The following is a 15,119-nucleotide window of genomic DNA, read 5'->3' on the forward strand; positions in this document are numbered from 1 at the left end:
TGAGTGCCTGCCCCCTGGTGGTCAGTGTGTGTCATAGTGACCAGTCATTCCCAGTCTTTCTGTTGTTAGGGTCAGCTTGCATATTACCCTTTTATTATATAGGATAGAGGCCTGGTGCATAGGTGGGGGCCGGCTGGTTTGCCCTGAAGGGTGTCCCCGATCAGGGTGGGGGTCCCCCTGGGGTGCCTAGCCAGCCTGGGTGAGGGGCTGATGGGTGTTTGCAGGCTGGTCACACTCCCTTCAGGGTAGGGGTCCCCACTGGGGTGCCTGGTTAGCCTGGGTGAGGGGCTGATGGCTGTTTTCAGGCTGGCCACACCCCCTTTAGGGTGGGGGGCCCCACTGGGATGCCTGGCCAGTCTGGGTGAGGGACTGAGGGCTGTTTTCAGGCTGGCCAAGCCCCCCCGGCGACGGAAGCTCCCAGCCTCTCCTTTTTTTCTTCTTCTTTTTTTTAACTCTGGGATTTATTTACCCTCTATAATTGAAACTTTGTAGCCTTGAGAGGAGCTCAGAGCTGGCCAGGGTGGGCGGGAGGGAAGCTTGGCTTCCTCCATCGCCAGGGGCAACCCAAGCCTCCTGCTTGCTCCAGCTCCGTGGCCACAGCTGGCTGAAAGTGGGTATCTGGGGTTTATTTACCTTCTATCATTGAAACTTTGTTGCTTTAAGTGGAGCTCAGAGCTGGGCCGCAGCAGGCGGGAAGCTTGGCTTCCTCCATCATTGGGGCAACCAAGCCTCCTGCTTGCTCCAGCTCCGTGGCTGCCGGCTGCCATCTTGGTTGGGTTAATTTGCATATAGTCGCTCTGATTGGCTGGTGGGGGTGGCTTAAGGTGTAGCAAAGGTATGGGCAATTTGCATGTTTGTCTTTTATTAGTGTAGATGGGGGTTTCCCCCTTGAAAGCCTGGAGTCTTAGGGTCACTGGCTACCAGGAGGCACTTGGCTGTTTCCTGAGATTCTTTCTGTTCTTGACTACGACAGAGAATGGTGACTTCTTGGCCCTGGATCTTGGAGGAACGAATTTCCGCGTCCTGCTGGTGAAAATCCGTAGTGGGAAAAAGAGGACGGTGGAGATGCACAACAAGATCTATGCCATTCCCATCGAAATCATGCAGGGCACTGGGGAGGAGGTGAGGCGGTTTTGCTTTCTACACCACCATGGTGTGTATGTGTCACACAGCCGGTGGCAGTGGTGGTCCCCAACACCTGCATGTGATGCCTGCAGCTGGGCAGATGTCCTTGTGGCCCGAAAGCAGCAGGCACTTTCAGCCATGCTGGGCTTACGATGCTCAGGGGATCCCGGAGAGGGGGGCGTGCTCTGATGTGTCAGGGTGAATGTCTGTGTGTGCGTCCGTGTACATTTGTACGAGTGCATTGAAAGTATGAAATCAGAGAACGCACATGTGATCCGCTCTTTCCTCCTCAAGCTGTTTGACCACATCGTCTCCTGCATCTCCGACTTCCTGGACTACATGGGGATCAAAGGCCCCCGAATGCCTCTGGGCTTCACCTTCTCGTTTCCTTGCAAGCAGATGAGCTTGGATGCGGTGAGTCAGGCACGGGGCAGTGCTGACCGTCCGGTGGCCAGTGCGAGCTGGCTCTGGGGGCCTCCTCCGGCCTCACTGTCATTCCTCAATGTCCGCACGGCCCCGATGGCACAGTCGGTGGGTGACCCAGGCTTTATGCCACACCCTCCAGGACATCTTCAGACTCTTATCATTTAAAGCATTTACCTCTGCAGGGAAGTATTTTGTCCTTCAGACAAGAAGAACCGCACCCTCCTCCATGTTCCCTGTTCCTCCTAGTGTTGTCCGACTGTAGCACTTCCTACACTTATTAGTGTTTGTGTCTTTCTGCTGTGTTTATGCTTCTTGGGTGAGGACCTCTGTTTCCCACATGCCTAGCACAGAGAGCTCTCAGAAGAAATACTTGATGAATGTTCAATAAGTGGGATGGAAAGGGGTTTAAGGCCACCGACTGCGTGGGTCAGTGCTGAGCACCTGCTGAGTACTAATGACTGGGTGGAGCTGAAGAGCACAGTGTCTGTCCTCAGGGAGCCTGCAGTCCCGAGGAGCCGGCCCCCCAGAGCCCAGCACTGTGCTAGGGGCGGTCAGTAGGTTGACCATGTTCTGTGCAGAGGGAACCTATTTTGCAGCGTCATGGAGGCAAGACCAAGCCTGCCTTGCAGAAGGAGCCACAGTGCCTCTGTGTGTCACAGGTGATGCGTGGCTAGGGTGGAGGCCCTGGAGGGGACCTTACATCACGCTTGGCCTTGGGTCAGGCTTTGAAGCGTATGGTTGGCAGAACCAGGGAAGCTGGGTCGGGCACCTGCCTCTGGGAGCCAGTTAATGCAGTGACAGTGCTGACTTGGGGTTTTTCTCCTCTTAAGGCCTGTTAGGTGCCAGCAGTTGGATCCGTATAAGCTTGTTTTTTGCAGTTCACTTACACACCCACCAGCTGCATCGCTGCATCCAATCCGTTTTACTTTAGGTAGTAATAGTGCTACTAAAAATGTGCATTTCTCCACTTAGGTTGTTGGCAGACTGTTCTTCAGGGGAACTAGTTGGTTAATATTCTATGCCTCAGTTTCTCCATCTGTGAAATGGGGATTATAAACTGACCGCTGTGAGGATGGTGAGGAGGAGTCGGGCCTGTGGAGGACTATTAGTATTTTATTGGTTTGTGCCTCCATTTTTCCAGCATAGTCTCGCTGTACATTCTCAGCAGATGTTTACTCAGGAAGGAATGGGGTTTTGTGCTGTAAATTCTAAGCACATAGTGACTCAGGAAGGAAAGGAATTGTGTGTTCTGCCCATAGAGGCTGATTTCATGGACTCTCCCTGTGCCTTTCCTGTTTCAGGGAATCTTGATCACCTGGACGAAGGGGTTTAAGGCAACCGACTGCGTGGGGCACGACGTAGCCACCTTACTACGGGAAGCAGTAAAAAGGAGAGAGGTAACTATTACAGAGATGTTTTCAGACATTTTTACTGTGCTTTTGGGTTATAAGAATCCTACCTGCTGATCATAAATAATTCAAACAACCCAAAGGCACATGACCTGGATAGAAGGTTCCCCCAATAGTCGGCAGTAAAACAGAGGTGAACAGTTTGAGTTGTTAAAGGATAGTTTGCTTAAAAAGGTAAAATCACAACTCTCCTACAAACAGCCTGGCACTATTGTCAGACCTGGTGTCCTCCTGTTGGACACAACAGTCTCACAGAACACAAGCATCATCGCAGCCTCTGGTGACCGCCATGGGACCGGGCAGCATGGGCGTGTACCTCCATCAAGGCAAGCTCAGCACACACGCAAAGAGCTGCCCTGCTTCCCCCACAGCATCCAACCCAGACCAAAGCCCCCTTCTCTGACCCCTCCCTGAAGCCATCCACTGAGGCTCAAATCCTAGAAGAAGGGCTAACACGCTGAGACGCCCCACGGACGGTGTTCTCACGGGTCGCCACCAGCCAGGAGTCTAGCTCTGTTCCACTACAGCTGTGTTTCTGTTGGCCTCTGGCCGGAGAACATTGACACAATAGAAAATGAAAAATTCCAGAGATTTTATTTAACTCGTTAATTAATCAGGGAATCAGTAAGATGTTAAAACACACACACACACCAGTTTAAACATTTCCAGCTTAAAAGAGCAGACAAATAAATACCTAGATGACCAGGAAGACTGAAGTGAATAGGTTTGAAGGAGGGATCGGTTGCACCTGCCTACTAGCCAGCAGCTGGTATGTCACTGAAAAGAAACCCAATGATCTATTTTTGCCCATTTCACAACTCAGTGTTAGTGTTCCCCCAACTTACTTTCCATGCATATACCAACACACATTTTTTTAAAGTTGTAATCACACCATATAGGCTACATAACAAGTTGCTTTTCTAAATTTAACAGGAAGCAGGCATCTTTTCATGTCACTAGTTTTGCCCCCTGAAAGGCTATAAGGCTTTGAACTCCAAGAGCAAGAGCTTTTGGGCGAAGTCTCTGGCAGCCTTTATCCGTTCAACAATTCCCCCTCGGCCGCCTCTCTAATAATACTTCCTTTCTGTAGATCTTAAACTGTAGCGACATCATTAATAGGAGGCGTTTAGTCAGTGAAGGAGCATCTGAGTGCCTTTTGTGGGCTGGCGAGAAAACTGTTCCAGACGATGCCCCAGGAGCGTTCGGACTGTGGTGCAGCCCCGTGAGCCTGGGAATTCGGCCAGGCAGGGCGTCCCTCCCTAAAGCTCACGCCCTGTCCGTTTCTCTCCCCAGGAATTTGATCTGGACGTGGTGGCTGTGGTCAACGACACGGTGGGCACCATGATGACTTGTGCTTATGAGGAACCCACCTGTGAGATTGGACTCATCGTAGGTGGGTGTCCTGGAAGGTGTCTCTCCTCGGGGCAAGGAAGGCTGGGTTTTCCTGTTTCGTGAGGCCTTGAACCGCAGCTCAGCCCTCTGTGGGAGACAGTACCTGTCAGTCCTGTCCCCTTACCACCTCCAGAGTTGTATCCTTGACCGAGGCTACAGAGCCCTGCAGGGGCTCTCCCTCCCCAGCACCTACCACGTTGATAGTGACCAGACAGTCAAGAGCAGAGCTTTCCAGGGATGAGGCCTCACGTGGCTCACGTGGCCGGGAGCACGGGGTGGGAGCCCGGGAGCACGGGGTGGGAGCACGGGGTGGGAGCCCGGGAGCACGGGGTGGGAGCCCGGGAGCACGGGGTGGGAGCACGGGGTGGGAGCCCGGGAGCACGGGGCAGGAGCCCGGGAGCTGGTATGGAGAAGCTCCAGGCAGGTGTTGCCAGCCTGTGTCTGGGAAGGAAGAGGCGGGCTCCTCAGGCCTGACCGTGGGAAAGAGCTGGATGCCAGCAGCTCCTGTTTGTGAGCAGTCCCAGCCCCTGAAGCGGGTTGAGAAGGGTCATCTGCTGGCTTTGCAGGTTGTCCCCTTATAGCCCAAGCACATTAGGGGCTTGGGCCTCAAGAGCACTGCTTCCGGGAGCATACTGACTTGGGCTGTGGGAAAACCACTTGTCTAATTGGACCTGCTCCTGGGGTCAGGGGGTGCTGGGAAAAGAACCCTGTTTCTTAGGTGCACCTGTCTGCGTGGGCCTTGCACTGAGTGCTGGGATAAAGCCGGGATAAAGCCCAGCCGGCGGCCCTGTGGTGCCAGGAAGGCCTTTTTATTGGCTAAACCACTCTGGGCTCCTATGAAAATCAAAGAAGGAGGGAGCAGCTCCAGGTGAAAGTTTCTGGGGCCTGGCTTTGGGGCTCATTTGTTGTTTCTTCCTTTTTTGCAAAGCTCTCTCCACCCAACCCCTCCCTCCCTTCTCTTTATGAATGGACTTGGGCGTGAAATGCAAAGCCAGAGTGACACAGCATATTCTCCACTTCCTGGTCAGGCCTCACCTTCCTGCCTCACCTTCCTGCCTGGGTGTCAGGGCAGCCCAGTTAGCTGTTCCTGGCACGAGAGGCGGGTGGGGTGGGGGTGGGGGTTCTCCACAGCTCCAGCTGCCTGCAAAGCCACATTTTACTTCCCTGCTCATCCATCTCTCTGCTCAGAACTCCCAGGGGCAGAAAGTATGATTTTCATGCTTTGCACCCACTTCCATTTCTCAGTTTTACATTTTAGGTGAAAGGAAGCTGAGAAAACAGAAATAATCCCATTACACAGCCAGAGGCTTGTGAATTCTGCTTCAGCTTCTTTAATGGGTTTGGCAACGACCAAAGCCCTTTGGGTCTAGCCCAGTGGTCGGCAAACTGTGGCTCGCGAGCCACGTGCGGCTCTTTGGCCCCTTGAGTGTGGCTCTTCCTAAGCCTTAGGAGTACCCTAATTAAGTTAATAACAGTGTACCTACCTGTATAGTTTAAGTTTAAAAAATTTGGCTCTCAAAAATTTCAGTCGTTGTACTGTTGATATGTGGCTCTGTTGACTAATGAGTTTGCCGTCCACTGGTCTAGCCAGTGGGGATGCCCTTGCGTTCCCTCATGTTGAAAGTCCGTCTGTGTCTGTATTCTGCCTGGTTGATGGTGCGCCAGGGCCTTGCTACTGAAAGTGTGGTCCCTGGGCCAGCAGCCTCGGCACCACCTGCGGGTGTGTCAGAAATGCAGAGTCTCGGGCCCCACCCCAGACCTGAATCGAAATCTGCATCCTCACTAGCAGGCTTTCCAGGCCATTCAGGGGCATATCTAACATGTCTTCACTAAGGCCTCCTTGGTTAGTTGGTTGGTTTTTGTTTGTTTCATCCTCACCCGAGGACATGCGTGGAGAGAGGAAGGGAGAGCGAGAGAAAAATAAACGTCGGTCCATTGTCTTCCGTATGCACCCCAGTCAGGGATTGAACCAAAACCCAGGTTTGTGTCCTGCCTGGGAATCAAACCGGCAACCTTTTGGTGCAAAGGACGATGCTCAACCAACTGAGCCAGCCCAGTTGGTTGGTTTTTAAATTTCCAGTCCATTCACCGAGACAAAGCCAGTGACCACAAGCTTGGATATCATGGCAATTAAAACTCTGTGAAAGTTTCCAATGACTTCCTCTCAATTTCTCTACTTAACTCCTCATGGATGAGAACAGCAAACAGTTTGTGTCCCACTGGGTCCTTGGGGGGCCACAGTCTGAGTCGCCTGCTCTGGGGCAGTTCAGGGATGGATATCAGAGGCTCCTGAGCCCCTGGAATCTGTAGGTCATACCGTGTGTGTCCAGTGTGTGGTGCACCCAGGGACAAGGTCCTCAGGACAGTCGTCAGGTTTTCAAAAAGGTCTGCGATGCCAAAATGGTGAGGGATCATCACGTTAGAAAGACACCTTGAAATGCTCCGGACAGTGTCCTTCGGTGCCTCACTGTGGGCTTCATTCTGGAACACGTAGGAGAGGTTATTGAGCAGCCGAGGTCCATGACCATCCTTGATAAGAAAAGATAAGTGGCCCTAGCCGATTTGGCTCTGGATAGAGCATTGGTCTTCTGGTTGAAGGGTCCCGGGTTCGATTCTGGTCAAGGACACGTACCTCGGTTGTCGGCTCAATCCTGGCCGGGTCAGAGCACGTGCCGGAGGTAACCAGTCAGTGTATCTCTCTCACATTGCTGTTTCTCTCTCTGCCTCTCCCCCTTCCTGCCACTCTCTCTAAAAGTCTATGGGAAAATATCCTCAGATGAGGATTAACAACAACAAAACAGCAAAAGAAGGAAAGATAAGTGGACATCTATGGTATAATAGTAGGCAACCCCCTAATATTTTGTGTGCGTGTGTGTGTGTGTGTGTGTGTGTGTAAAAAGAGGAAGAGGGAGCAGGAGTGGGAGAGAGAAATATCCTTCCATTCTAAATAAAGCCTAAATGTCCACCATTGAAGATACATCCCTTTATTGTATCCCTTCATCTTCTCTTAAAATGAATACAGGGGAGGCTCTTGGCATCGATGTCCTCGTACAAAGCGAGTTGATCAAATGCTCTCTGGGTGGCTTAGATCTGACTCTCCTTCTATATTTTGAGATTTTTCTGGAAAACTTTGGGAAAGTGACGCTATTACTTTGCTCATCTCAAAAGCTCACTCCTATCTGGAACCCCAGGCCAATTCTCTCCCCCTCGTGTGTTGCAGGGACTGGCAGCAATGCCTGCTACATGGAAGAGATGAAGAACGTGGAGATGCTGGAGGGGAACGTGGGGCGGATGTGTATCAACATGGAGTGGGGCGCTTTCGGGGACAACGGGTGTCTGGATGATATCAGAACAGAGTACGACGTCCTGGTGGATGAAAACTCTCTGAACGCTGGGAAACAGAGGTAATTCTGCGTGTTGGAGGAGACGCATAAGGGGGTCGGGACAGGGAGGACGTTCTGCCTGTTATAGTCAAAGGTGCTTCTAGGAAGAGTGAGGTCTACGCAGAGGCTTGGAGACCGGTCCCTCCCTCGGGTGTCCTCCTGACCTTGGCTTTTGGCCCAAGGAGAGCAGGAATGGGGGATGGGCCCCCAACATGGGACAAGAGGGCCCTGGTTGATGTCCTCTCCAGGTGCCGCTTCCCATTAGTGACCGTGTTCATCCTGGAGCATTCTAGCTTCCTCTTGGTCAGTAGGTTTTGTCTTGTTTAGTGGAAGTAGAGCACACTTGACCTGCAGCTGTCAAAGGGCAAGGGAAATTCAGACCTGCCAGTGGGGGTGGGGGTGGGGGTGGGGTGGCGTGGGGGCCTTCTGGTCAGGGGTGAGGCCGATGCGCAGTGCAATTCATCCTTCCCGTAGGGGACCTCCTGCACCTCCTAGTGGCTGTTTGGAACTTTTCAGCTTGGCTCTCAGGAGCCCTCCCTGAGATGGCAGTGCCCCCAGCATAGGGACCAGTGACTCATGTCTCAGTTCCCAGGATTCAGGCCATCCTCTGCCATCAGCAGGATGTGTGGGTCTAAGCTGTGTCCGCAGGAGCAGACAGAAGGGCTGGGTAGTACCTCCCAAATGTAAGCTGTTCTCTAGGCCACCCTCAAGATTTCTGCCTTTTCCAGACCACCTATGTATTATTATTTTTCTGTAATTCAGCCTTTACTTAAACATAATGAGGGAGGGAAAAAAAATCCCAGAAAACTCAATATTACCATAAACAGAGGATAATCATAAAGTGAAAAACATTATTCTAGCTACTGTTGCCTACCAAAGGCTCTAAACGAAGACCCCTTTGCTAAAAAGAGAGGTCAGCAGGGGTTGGAAGGGGTGAAAGCCATATCGGCCCCTGAGAAGGTCTCCTTGATGGAATGAAAGGACTGGATGGGACCTGATCATAACAGCACCAGTGCATGTTGTTTTTTTCCCTGTGGACCACCTGAAATCTGAGTACGCAGATTACTCTTCCAGAGTAGCCAGACTTCCCAGCTTGGAGATGCTGGGGTTGGGTGCGTGTCATGGACGCATTTAAATCCTGTCATTTCTTGAGGCCCTTGAGCGTGGAGAAGGCAGGAAATAAAACCCCAGGAGCAGCCGTAGGGAGTGCTGTGCCGCCTGAGTCCTCCAGCCAGCATGGTGTCATCGGGTCTGCTGTTGCTTGCCCAAGCACTCTGGGTTTTTGCAGAACCTTCCAACACTCTAGGAGGAAGTTTCCCCTTATTGTCTTCTTGTCCCTTTAAGACTCAGCCGTTTGCTTATTGTGCAGATATTCGTTGAGCACTTGACAGCCTAGCGCTGTGCTGTGCTAGGCGCTTGGAGTCAGAGCTGTGAACAAGGCACACATTGTCCACCTCCTCGAGGCTCTGGCTGCAGGGATGATGAGCGGCAGCGGACCTGTGTGCCTTGTGAAGGACAAGGGAGGGGCACGGGGGTCCGAGATCTGCAGATACAACCTGGTCTGGGGAGGCAGTCAGGCCTCTGCAGATACAACCTGGTCTGGGGGGCAGTCAGGCCTCTGGAGAAGTGACGCTGGAGCTGAGAGCTGGAATGGGATTTTCCAGGCAGAGGCAGGAAGTCAGGTGAGGAGGGAAATGGTCCAGCACTTAGACACGCATGCTGGTGGTTTCATTTCTGATGCCGGGGAGGGTTAAGGATGCCTCAGCCCTTCCTGGCCTCACACTCTGCCTCTGCTGGGGGCACAGGGCTCGGGGTGCAGGTTGGTGATGCCCTTGATGGGCAGTCAGACACCCAGGGTGACTGTGAGACCGAAGGCTTCACAGAGACACCCTCCTCCTGTTGCAGGTATGAGAAGATGATCAGCGGCATGTACCTGGGTGAAATTGTTCGCAACATCTTGCTTGACTTCACCAAGAAGGGATTCCTCTTCCGAGGGAAGATCTCTGAGCCACTGAAGACTCAGGGCATCTTTCAGACCAAGTATCTTTCTCAGATTGAGAGGTGAGTGGGGACGGGCTTTCCTGAAGGGCCTGTTCGAGGTCGACCTGGCCATGGGGTCACCAGGCACCATTTGTGAGATTTCTTTTCTCCTGCTATTTTACTATAAATGACTTATCTTTTATTTGTCCTTTATGTTGGGGTATGATATATGTTTGAAATTATGTGTGTAAATAGGTTATATGGACTCAATTTCAGGATAGTGAAGATGCATTACAGATATCTGTGTTGCAGGGACGTTGAGTCCTATAGAGCCCAGCACCACTGGTCCAGCCCCACCCTCATGCCATCTGAGTGGCAGCTGGGATCGAATAGCTTGCCCACCCCGTGTGCATGCCCCACGGCAAGCTGCCTCTGCCTTCCTCCCATTTTTCTCATATAAGCATTTCATCTCTGCTTTGCCATCTTTCATGGTGAGAGAAGGTGAAAGTGGTCTGCAAAAGCAAAAAAACAAAACAGAACAGGTGTGCAAAAACTACCTGTTTTTACAGTGGTCACAATAGCAACTCTAGTATTGGCTCTGCCGGGGCCTGCTCACTGCTTTCCCCCACGCCTGCGTAGCCGGGGAGGAAACTTTCCCCTACCCTCCTCTGTTCTCTTAGCTTGTCTAATAATTAAATGTACATGACACAGATAAGACAACATAAACTTCACTACGTATGTATGAATGGGAACTCCACATACATGAGAAGGTCAGAAACAAAAAGTTACCATGAGGTATATGAGAAATCATAAAGAAAAAATTGCCAAATTTCACTAATAGCTTCTATAAGTTAAAAAAAAAATCAGTAAAACTCATAAGGCAAACAACAAACATTTGAACAAAGGAAACCATTTGCATTGCCTGTGATAAGATGCAGAGTGTGGCTCCGTTAACAAGAGCTCAGTCAGGTCTGGTCTTGAGATCTGCTCTGTCCCCCTGGCCGTGCGCTCTGAGTGAGTTACTGTTTCTCCCGGGCACAGTTTCCTCATCTCTAAAATGGGAATGATGTTACATGTATTGGTTGGTCTGTATGAAGAGGAAACGTGGTAATGTGTGTAAAGCACCTGTCACACAGGAAGTCCTCACACAGGGCTGGCTGCTCTTATCACCGTCATTGTCATCATCATCTCTTTCAATTTAATAAGAATGAGACAAATATCCCAGGAGAGTAAGTCTTGACTTAATAGTTAGTTCCTATGGCCAGTAAACAAATGAAAAAATAAAATAAAAAAGGTCATCATAGAGAAGAATGCAAATGAAACCACAGCATGATGCCATTCTTACCAAATCGTCAGATGTTTTAAAAAGTGATCCTTTCCCTGGGGGACAAGGACAGCCAAGCGCTGTGTGGCAGAGGGAGTAAAGTGATGCAACTTTCTGAAAGGCACTTGGCCATATATAGCAAAGATTTATAAATAGGAAACGTCATTAGAACGTTACTTCCATCCTGGCTGGTGACTCAGTGGTTAGAGCGTCGGCCCTTGCACCAAAAGGTCTCAGGTTTGATTCTCAGTCAGGGGCATGTGCTGCCTGGGTTGCAGATTCTATCCCTGGTCCCTGGGGTGCGTGCTGAAGGCATCCAGTCGATGTGTCTCTCTCACATAGATATTTCTCTCTCTGTCTCCCGCCCTCCCTCCCCCTCTCTCTAAAAAAATCAATGGAAAAAATATCCTTGGGTGAGGATTAACAAACAGAGAAACAAACAAAAAGTATGCTACTTCATAATAGCAGAAAATTAGAAAATTATAAAAAACTTAAATTTCTTTAAACTGGCTAAATAAGTTTGGTGTGTCCTAGAATGGAATGCTTAGGTAAGAAGGTGGGAAATTGCTCAGACGTGTGAAGTAGGAAAAAAGCAATAAAGAAAACCACACGTAAAGGACAAGCCCGTGGTGCATGTGAACAAAGACATTGTTTAAAGATATTCAGAAAAAAATAGGTTGGGAATGTTAATAGCATTTCCCCCAGTGTTGGGATTGTGGATGGCTTTCATTTTCCAATATTTATTTCTCTAGATTTGCCAGATTTTCTACAATTTAACAGGTAGTACTTTGGGGGAATCATTTAAAAATTTACAAATAAATGTTACTTTGATGGGGAAAAGCCCCCATGACCTATTCACGGGTAAGTACAGTGAGTGGGCTCCCGGCTGCTCTTGTGGGTCCTGCTTCGTGCAGCCTCCTGCTCTTGTTCCCACAGTGACCGCTTGGCGCTGCTCCAGGTCCGGGCCATCCTGCAGCAGCTGGGCCTGAACAGCACCTGCGACGACAGTATCCTCGTCAAGACCGTGTGCGGGGTGGTGTCCAGGAGGGCCGCGCAGCTGTGTGGTGCAGGCATGGCTGCCGTGGTGGATAAGATCCGAGAAAACAGAGGGCTGGACCATCTCGACGTGACCGTGGGGGTGGATGGAACGCTCTACAAGCTTCATCCGCAGTGAGTGGGGCTTCCGGTTGGGATGGGCAGAGCTCCCTGGGCTGCGAGGTCCTTTGATGGTTATGGGGCATCGGGATGTGAGTCCCACCAGGAAAATGCCTCACCTGACGGCTGTGCGCTCAGGGACTGGGGCTGAGCTGGGATGAGGTTGTGGGCTGCTCTGAAGTTTAACTGAGAGAGGCAGATTAGCGCTTTACCTGGCCAGCTTACACCAGGGTCGTGGCATGTCCCTCTCCCCGCTCCTCCTGGGCCCATTTAGGTCGGGCAGAGTCCAGGTGGGGAGCAGGAAAGGAGGGAGAGAGGGGTGTGGGCCGCCCCATCAGCCTGGGTAGCTGCAGCCTGGCCAGGAGGCTATTTGGTAAGTGGGGAGAGGGAGTGAAGGAAAGGGGGAGGAGGGCTCATTGTCTTGTTCATCTGCTAAATCAGCTTGTCAGGAGACACAGGAGTCGTGTTGGCTCTGGGCTTGTAGCAGGGAGGGGGCTGGGGAGGAACTTCTTTCGGTCAAGTGCCGACACCTCATCTGCTCGTTGTGCCAAGCGTGTTGTGTCCCAAAACTTGGCTCTTGTGAATAGTGACCAATAATTTGCTGTCTGAACTCTTGGATGCTTTTGTCCGCGAAGAGAGTGCTATTAATAATTACACTGGGACCATCCCAGCTGCACCAGGCCATAATGTCACCCTACTTAACAGCAACGTTACCCAGCTCATCGTAGGCACTTCCTGCTTCCCTCATGGCCCTGGCTGGGGATGGACCGGTCTGTCTGGCTCCATCCCCACTTTCGTCTCTCCACCTTAATAGCCACCCTCTTCCTCACCTGAGGTAGCACCCAGGTGTGGTTTAGAGCTAGGCTTTGGAGCCATACACACCTGGATTTGATCCTGGCACCATCATTTGGAAGCCGTGTTCGGTTGCTCAGTCTTGCCAAGTCTCACCTTCCTCATGGGATAATGGCTGCTGGCAGGACTGGAAATTATGTCTATAAAGTGTAGGTAAATGGTAGGTGTTTCGCAAAGGGCAGTCCATGTGACCTCTGAGAGCCCCCATGTCCTGAGCATCCTCAGTCTGGTCCGTCTCATTTTCAACAAAAAATGCAAGAACGTCGCGTCACCTCTCATTTAGCGATTCTCCTTCACTTCCTGGTGCTGGGCTGTAGCTGGTGACGGGCTGGGGGTCCGAGGGCTGCAGCTGTGGGCAGGTGATTTCCTGCATGGAGGCCCTCGCACAGCTCTTGGTTTTTGGCCCTCTAGGAACCTCAAGGTGTGTCTTTGAGGACAGGCGTGTCTCAGTGTATTATTCATGCCCTGGCCCTTGTGTGCCGTACAGGATAGTTTGGTTTTGATTCTCAGCTGAGAATTGTAATCATAGGATTGATTGTAAATCCACCTGCCACTCTCAATAAGCCACAGCTGCTGCTAAGCAGCCCCTCCTGTCTTGTTTGCCCTCCTTACTATTAGAGTCCTTTGGCATCTTCAGGTGGGCCCAGCATCTCTTTTCATCTCACCCTACCTACCCTTTTCTTCTCTTTTTTAGCTTCTCCAGAATCATGCACCAAACCGTGAAGGAACTGTCACCAAAGTGTAATGTGTCCTTCCTCCTGTCCGAAGATGGCAGCGGCAAGGGGGCTGCCCTCATCACGGCAGTGGGCGTCCGGCTCCGGAACGAAACGGGCAGCTAAGAGCCCCGGACCCCAGCCTGCTGCCCTTCCAACACTTACTTCTCTCTCCAAGCAGCGACCCCCCCGCCCCCCAATCTCCCAGCGAGTGGAGCTGGGAGACGCCAGCACCAGAGCCCGCCACTGCCACAGCGGGAGGAGAGCAAAGCCGACCACTGGCGCCTAACGTAGGGTACAGAATCGGAGTGTGTGCTGTTGATAATACCTCTCACCTCCCGGCCCTCCTCACCTCCCTGCCACTCTGCATGAGTTGATTTCACCCTGGCCGTCTGTTCCCCACGTGTGAAGTGTCGTGGCGTCCATTCTAATTTATGCATTCGTCCAACATTATTTATTGGCCTGAGATGACAAGTCACACCATCCGACAGGCCTCATGGGCGCCTGCAGCCCGCCCTTGGGGACGAGCCCCCGTGTGAAATGTATTATCACCAGCAGACACTGCCTGCGCTCCGCCCAGGGGCGCTCGCCGCCTCCTCCCGCCCCAGCACCCTCTGCTGGCCTCCCGAGGTTCCCGTCCGGGCGTGTCCATGCCTCTGGGTTGTGTGTCTGTGGACCTGGTCGTAGCCACGTTGTGACTGTCTTGCATTCTGTCTGGGGGGGGAGGTGCGCGGTCCTGTGGCAAAGTGTCTTGTCTCCTCTGTAAAAGGAACCAACCAACAAAACAGTGCCCTCATTGGAATGTCCCTTCGCTTCTGTGAGCCATGTCGTATGACCTAGTAAACTTTGTACCAGTTCAAAGACCTGAGTGATGCTTGATGGCCGGGGACCGGGGAGGACATGGAGCGGCAAAAACCAAACCCTGGGGATTTTTGTGGCTGCCTGGTCAAGGGGGGAATTGAGGTGAAGATCGTGTGCTTTAGCCCCCACCTTCCTCTGGGCTCCTGAGGACTCTCCCTGCTGCGTCAGGGCTAGCCTCTCCCCGGGTCTTCCAGCACCTGCTCCAGCCCCAGGGTCCTGTCCTGGGGAGAGGCTCCTGCAGCCCCCGTCTCAGGTAAAGGGGTGCCCTCTGTCCTCCTGCAGCCCCCGTCCCAGGTAAAGGGGTGCCCTCTGTCCTCCTGCAGCTCCCGTCCCAGGTAAAGGGGTGCCCTCTGTCCTCCTGCAGCCTGGCCTCACTTGTTGTGGGAACAAGGAAAAAAGTCCACTTGGCTTCCCGGGGCTGTCTGGGTTTAATGAGAGGCCCGGCCACATCCGCCTCCCCTGCCACCCCAAGCAGATCTGCCTTCGGCACCTTCTCTGC

General features: G+C 52.1%; 1 protein-coding gene across 3 annotated transcripts in view; it reads left to right on the forward strand.

The window, feature by feature from the left end:
- The window catches only part of HK1 (hexokinase 1), a 65,473-nt gene extending 50,853 nt beyond the window's left edge, over positions 1-14,620 (forward strand). The window contains exons 11-18 of one of the 3 annotated variants that reach the window (XM_036336943.1): positions 974-1,122; positions 1,420-1,539; positions 2,853-2,948; positions 4,254-4,353; positions 7,573-7,756; positions 9,641-9,796; positions 11,976-12,209; positions 13,741-13,885. In XM_036336943.1, the coding sequence (XP_036192836.1) occupies positions 974-1,122; positions 1,420-1,539; positions 2,853-2,948; positions 4,254-4,353; positions 7,573-7,756; positions 9,641-9,796; positions 11,976-12,209; positions 13,741-13,885 (1,184 nt within the window). Of the gene's footprint in view, positions 1-973; positions 1,123-1,419; positions 1,540-2,852; positions 2,949-4,253; positions 4,354-7,572; positions 7,757-9,640; positions 9,797-11,975; positions 12,210-13,740 lie in introns of all 3 variants that reach the window. The other 2 variants (XM_036336940.1, XM_036336941.1) reach the window with 2 other exon arrangements.
- Positions 14,621-15,119: the final 499 nt, after the last annotated feature.

Source organism: Myotis myotis, unplaced genomic scaffold, assembly GCF_014108235.1.
Source record: "Myotis myotis isolate mMyoMyo1 unplaced genomic scaffold, mMyoMyo1.p scaffold_m19_p_15, whole genome shotgun sequence".
Lineage (NCBI taxonomy): Eukaryota > Metazoa > Chordata > Mammalia > Chiroptera > Vespertilionidae > Myotis > Myotis myotis.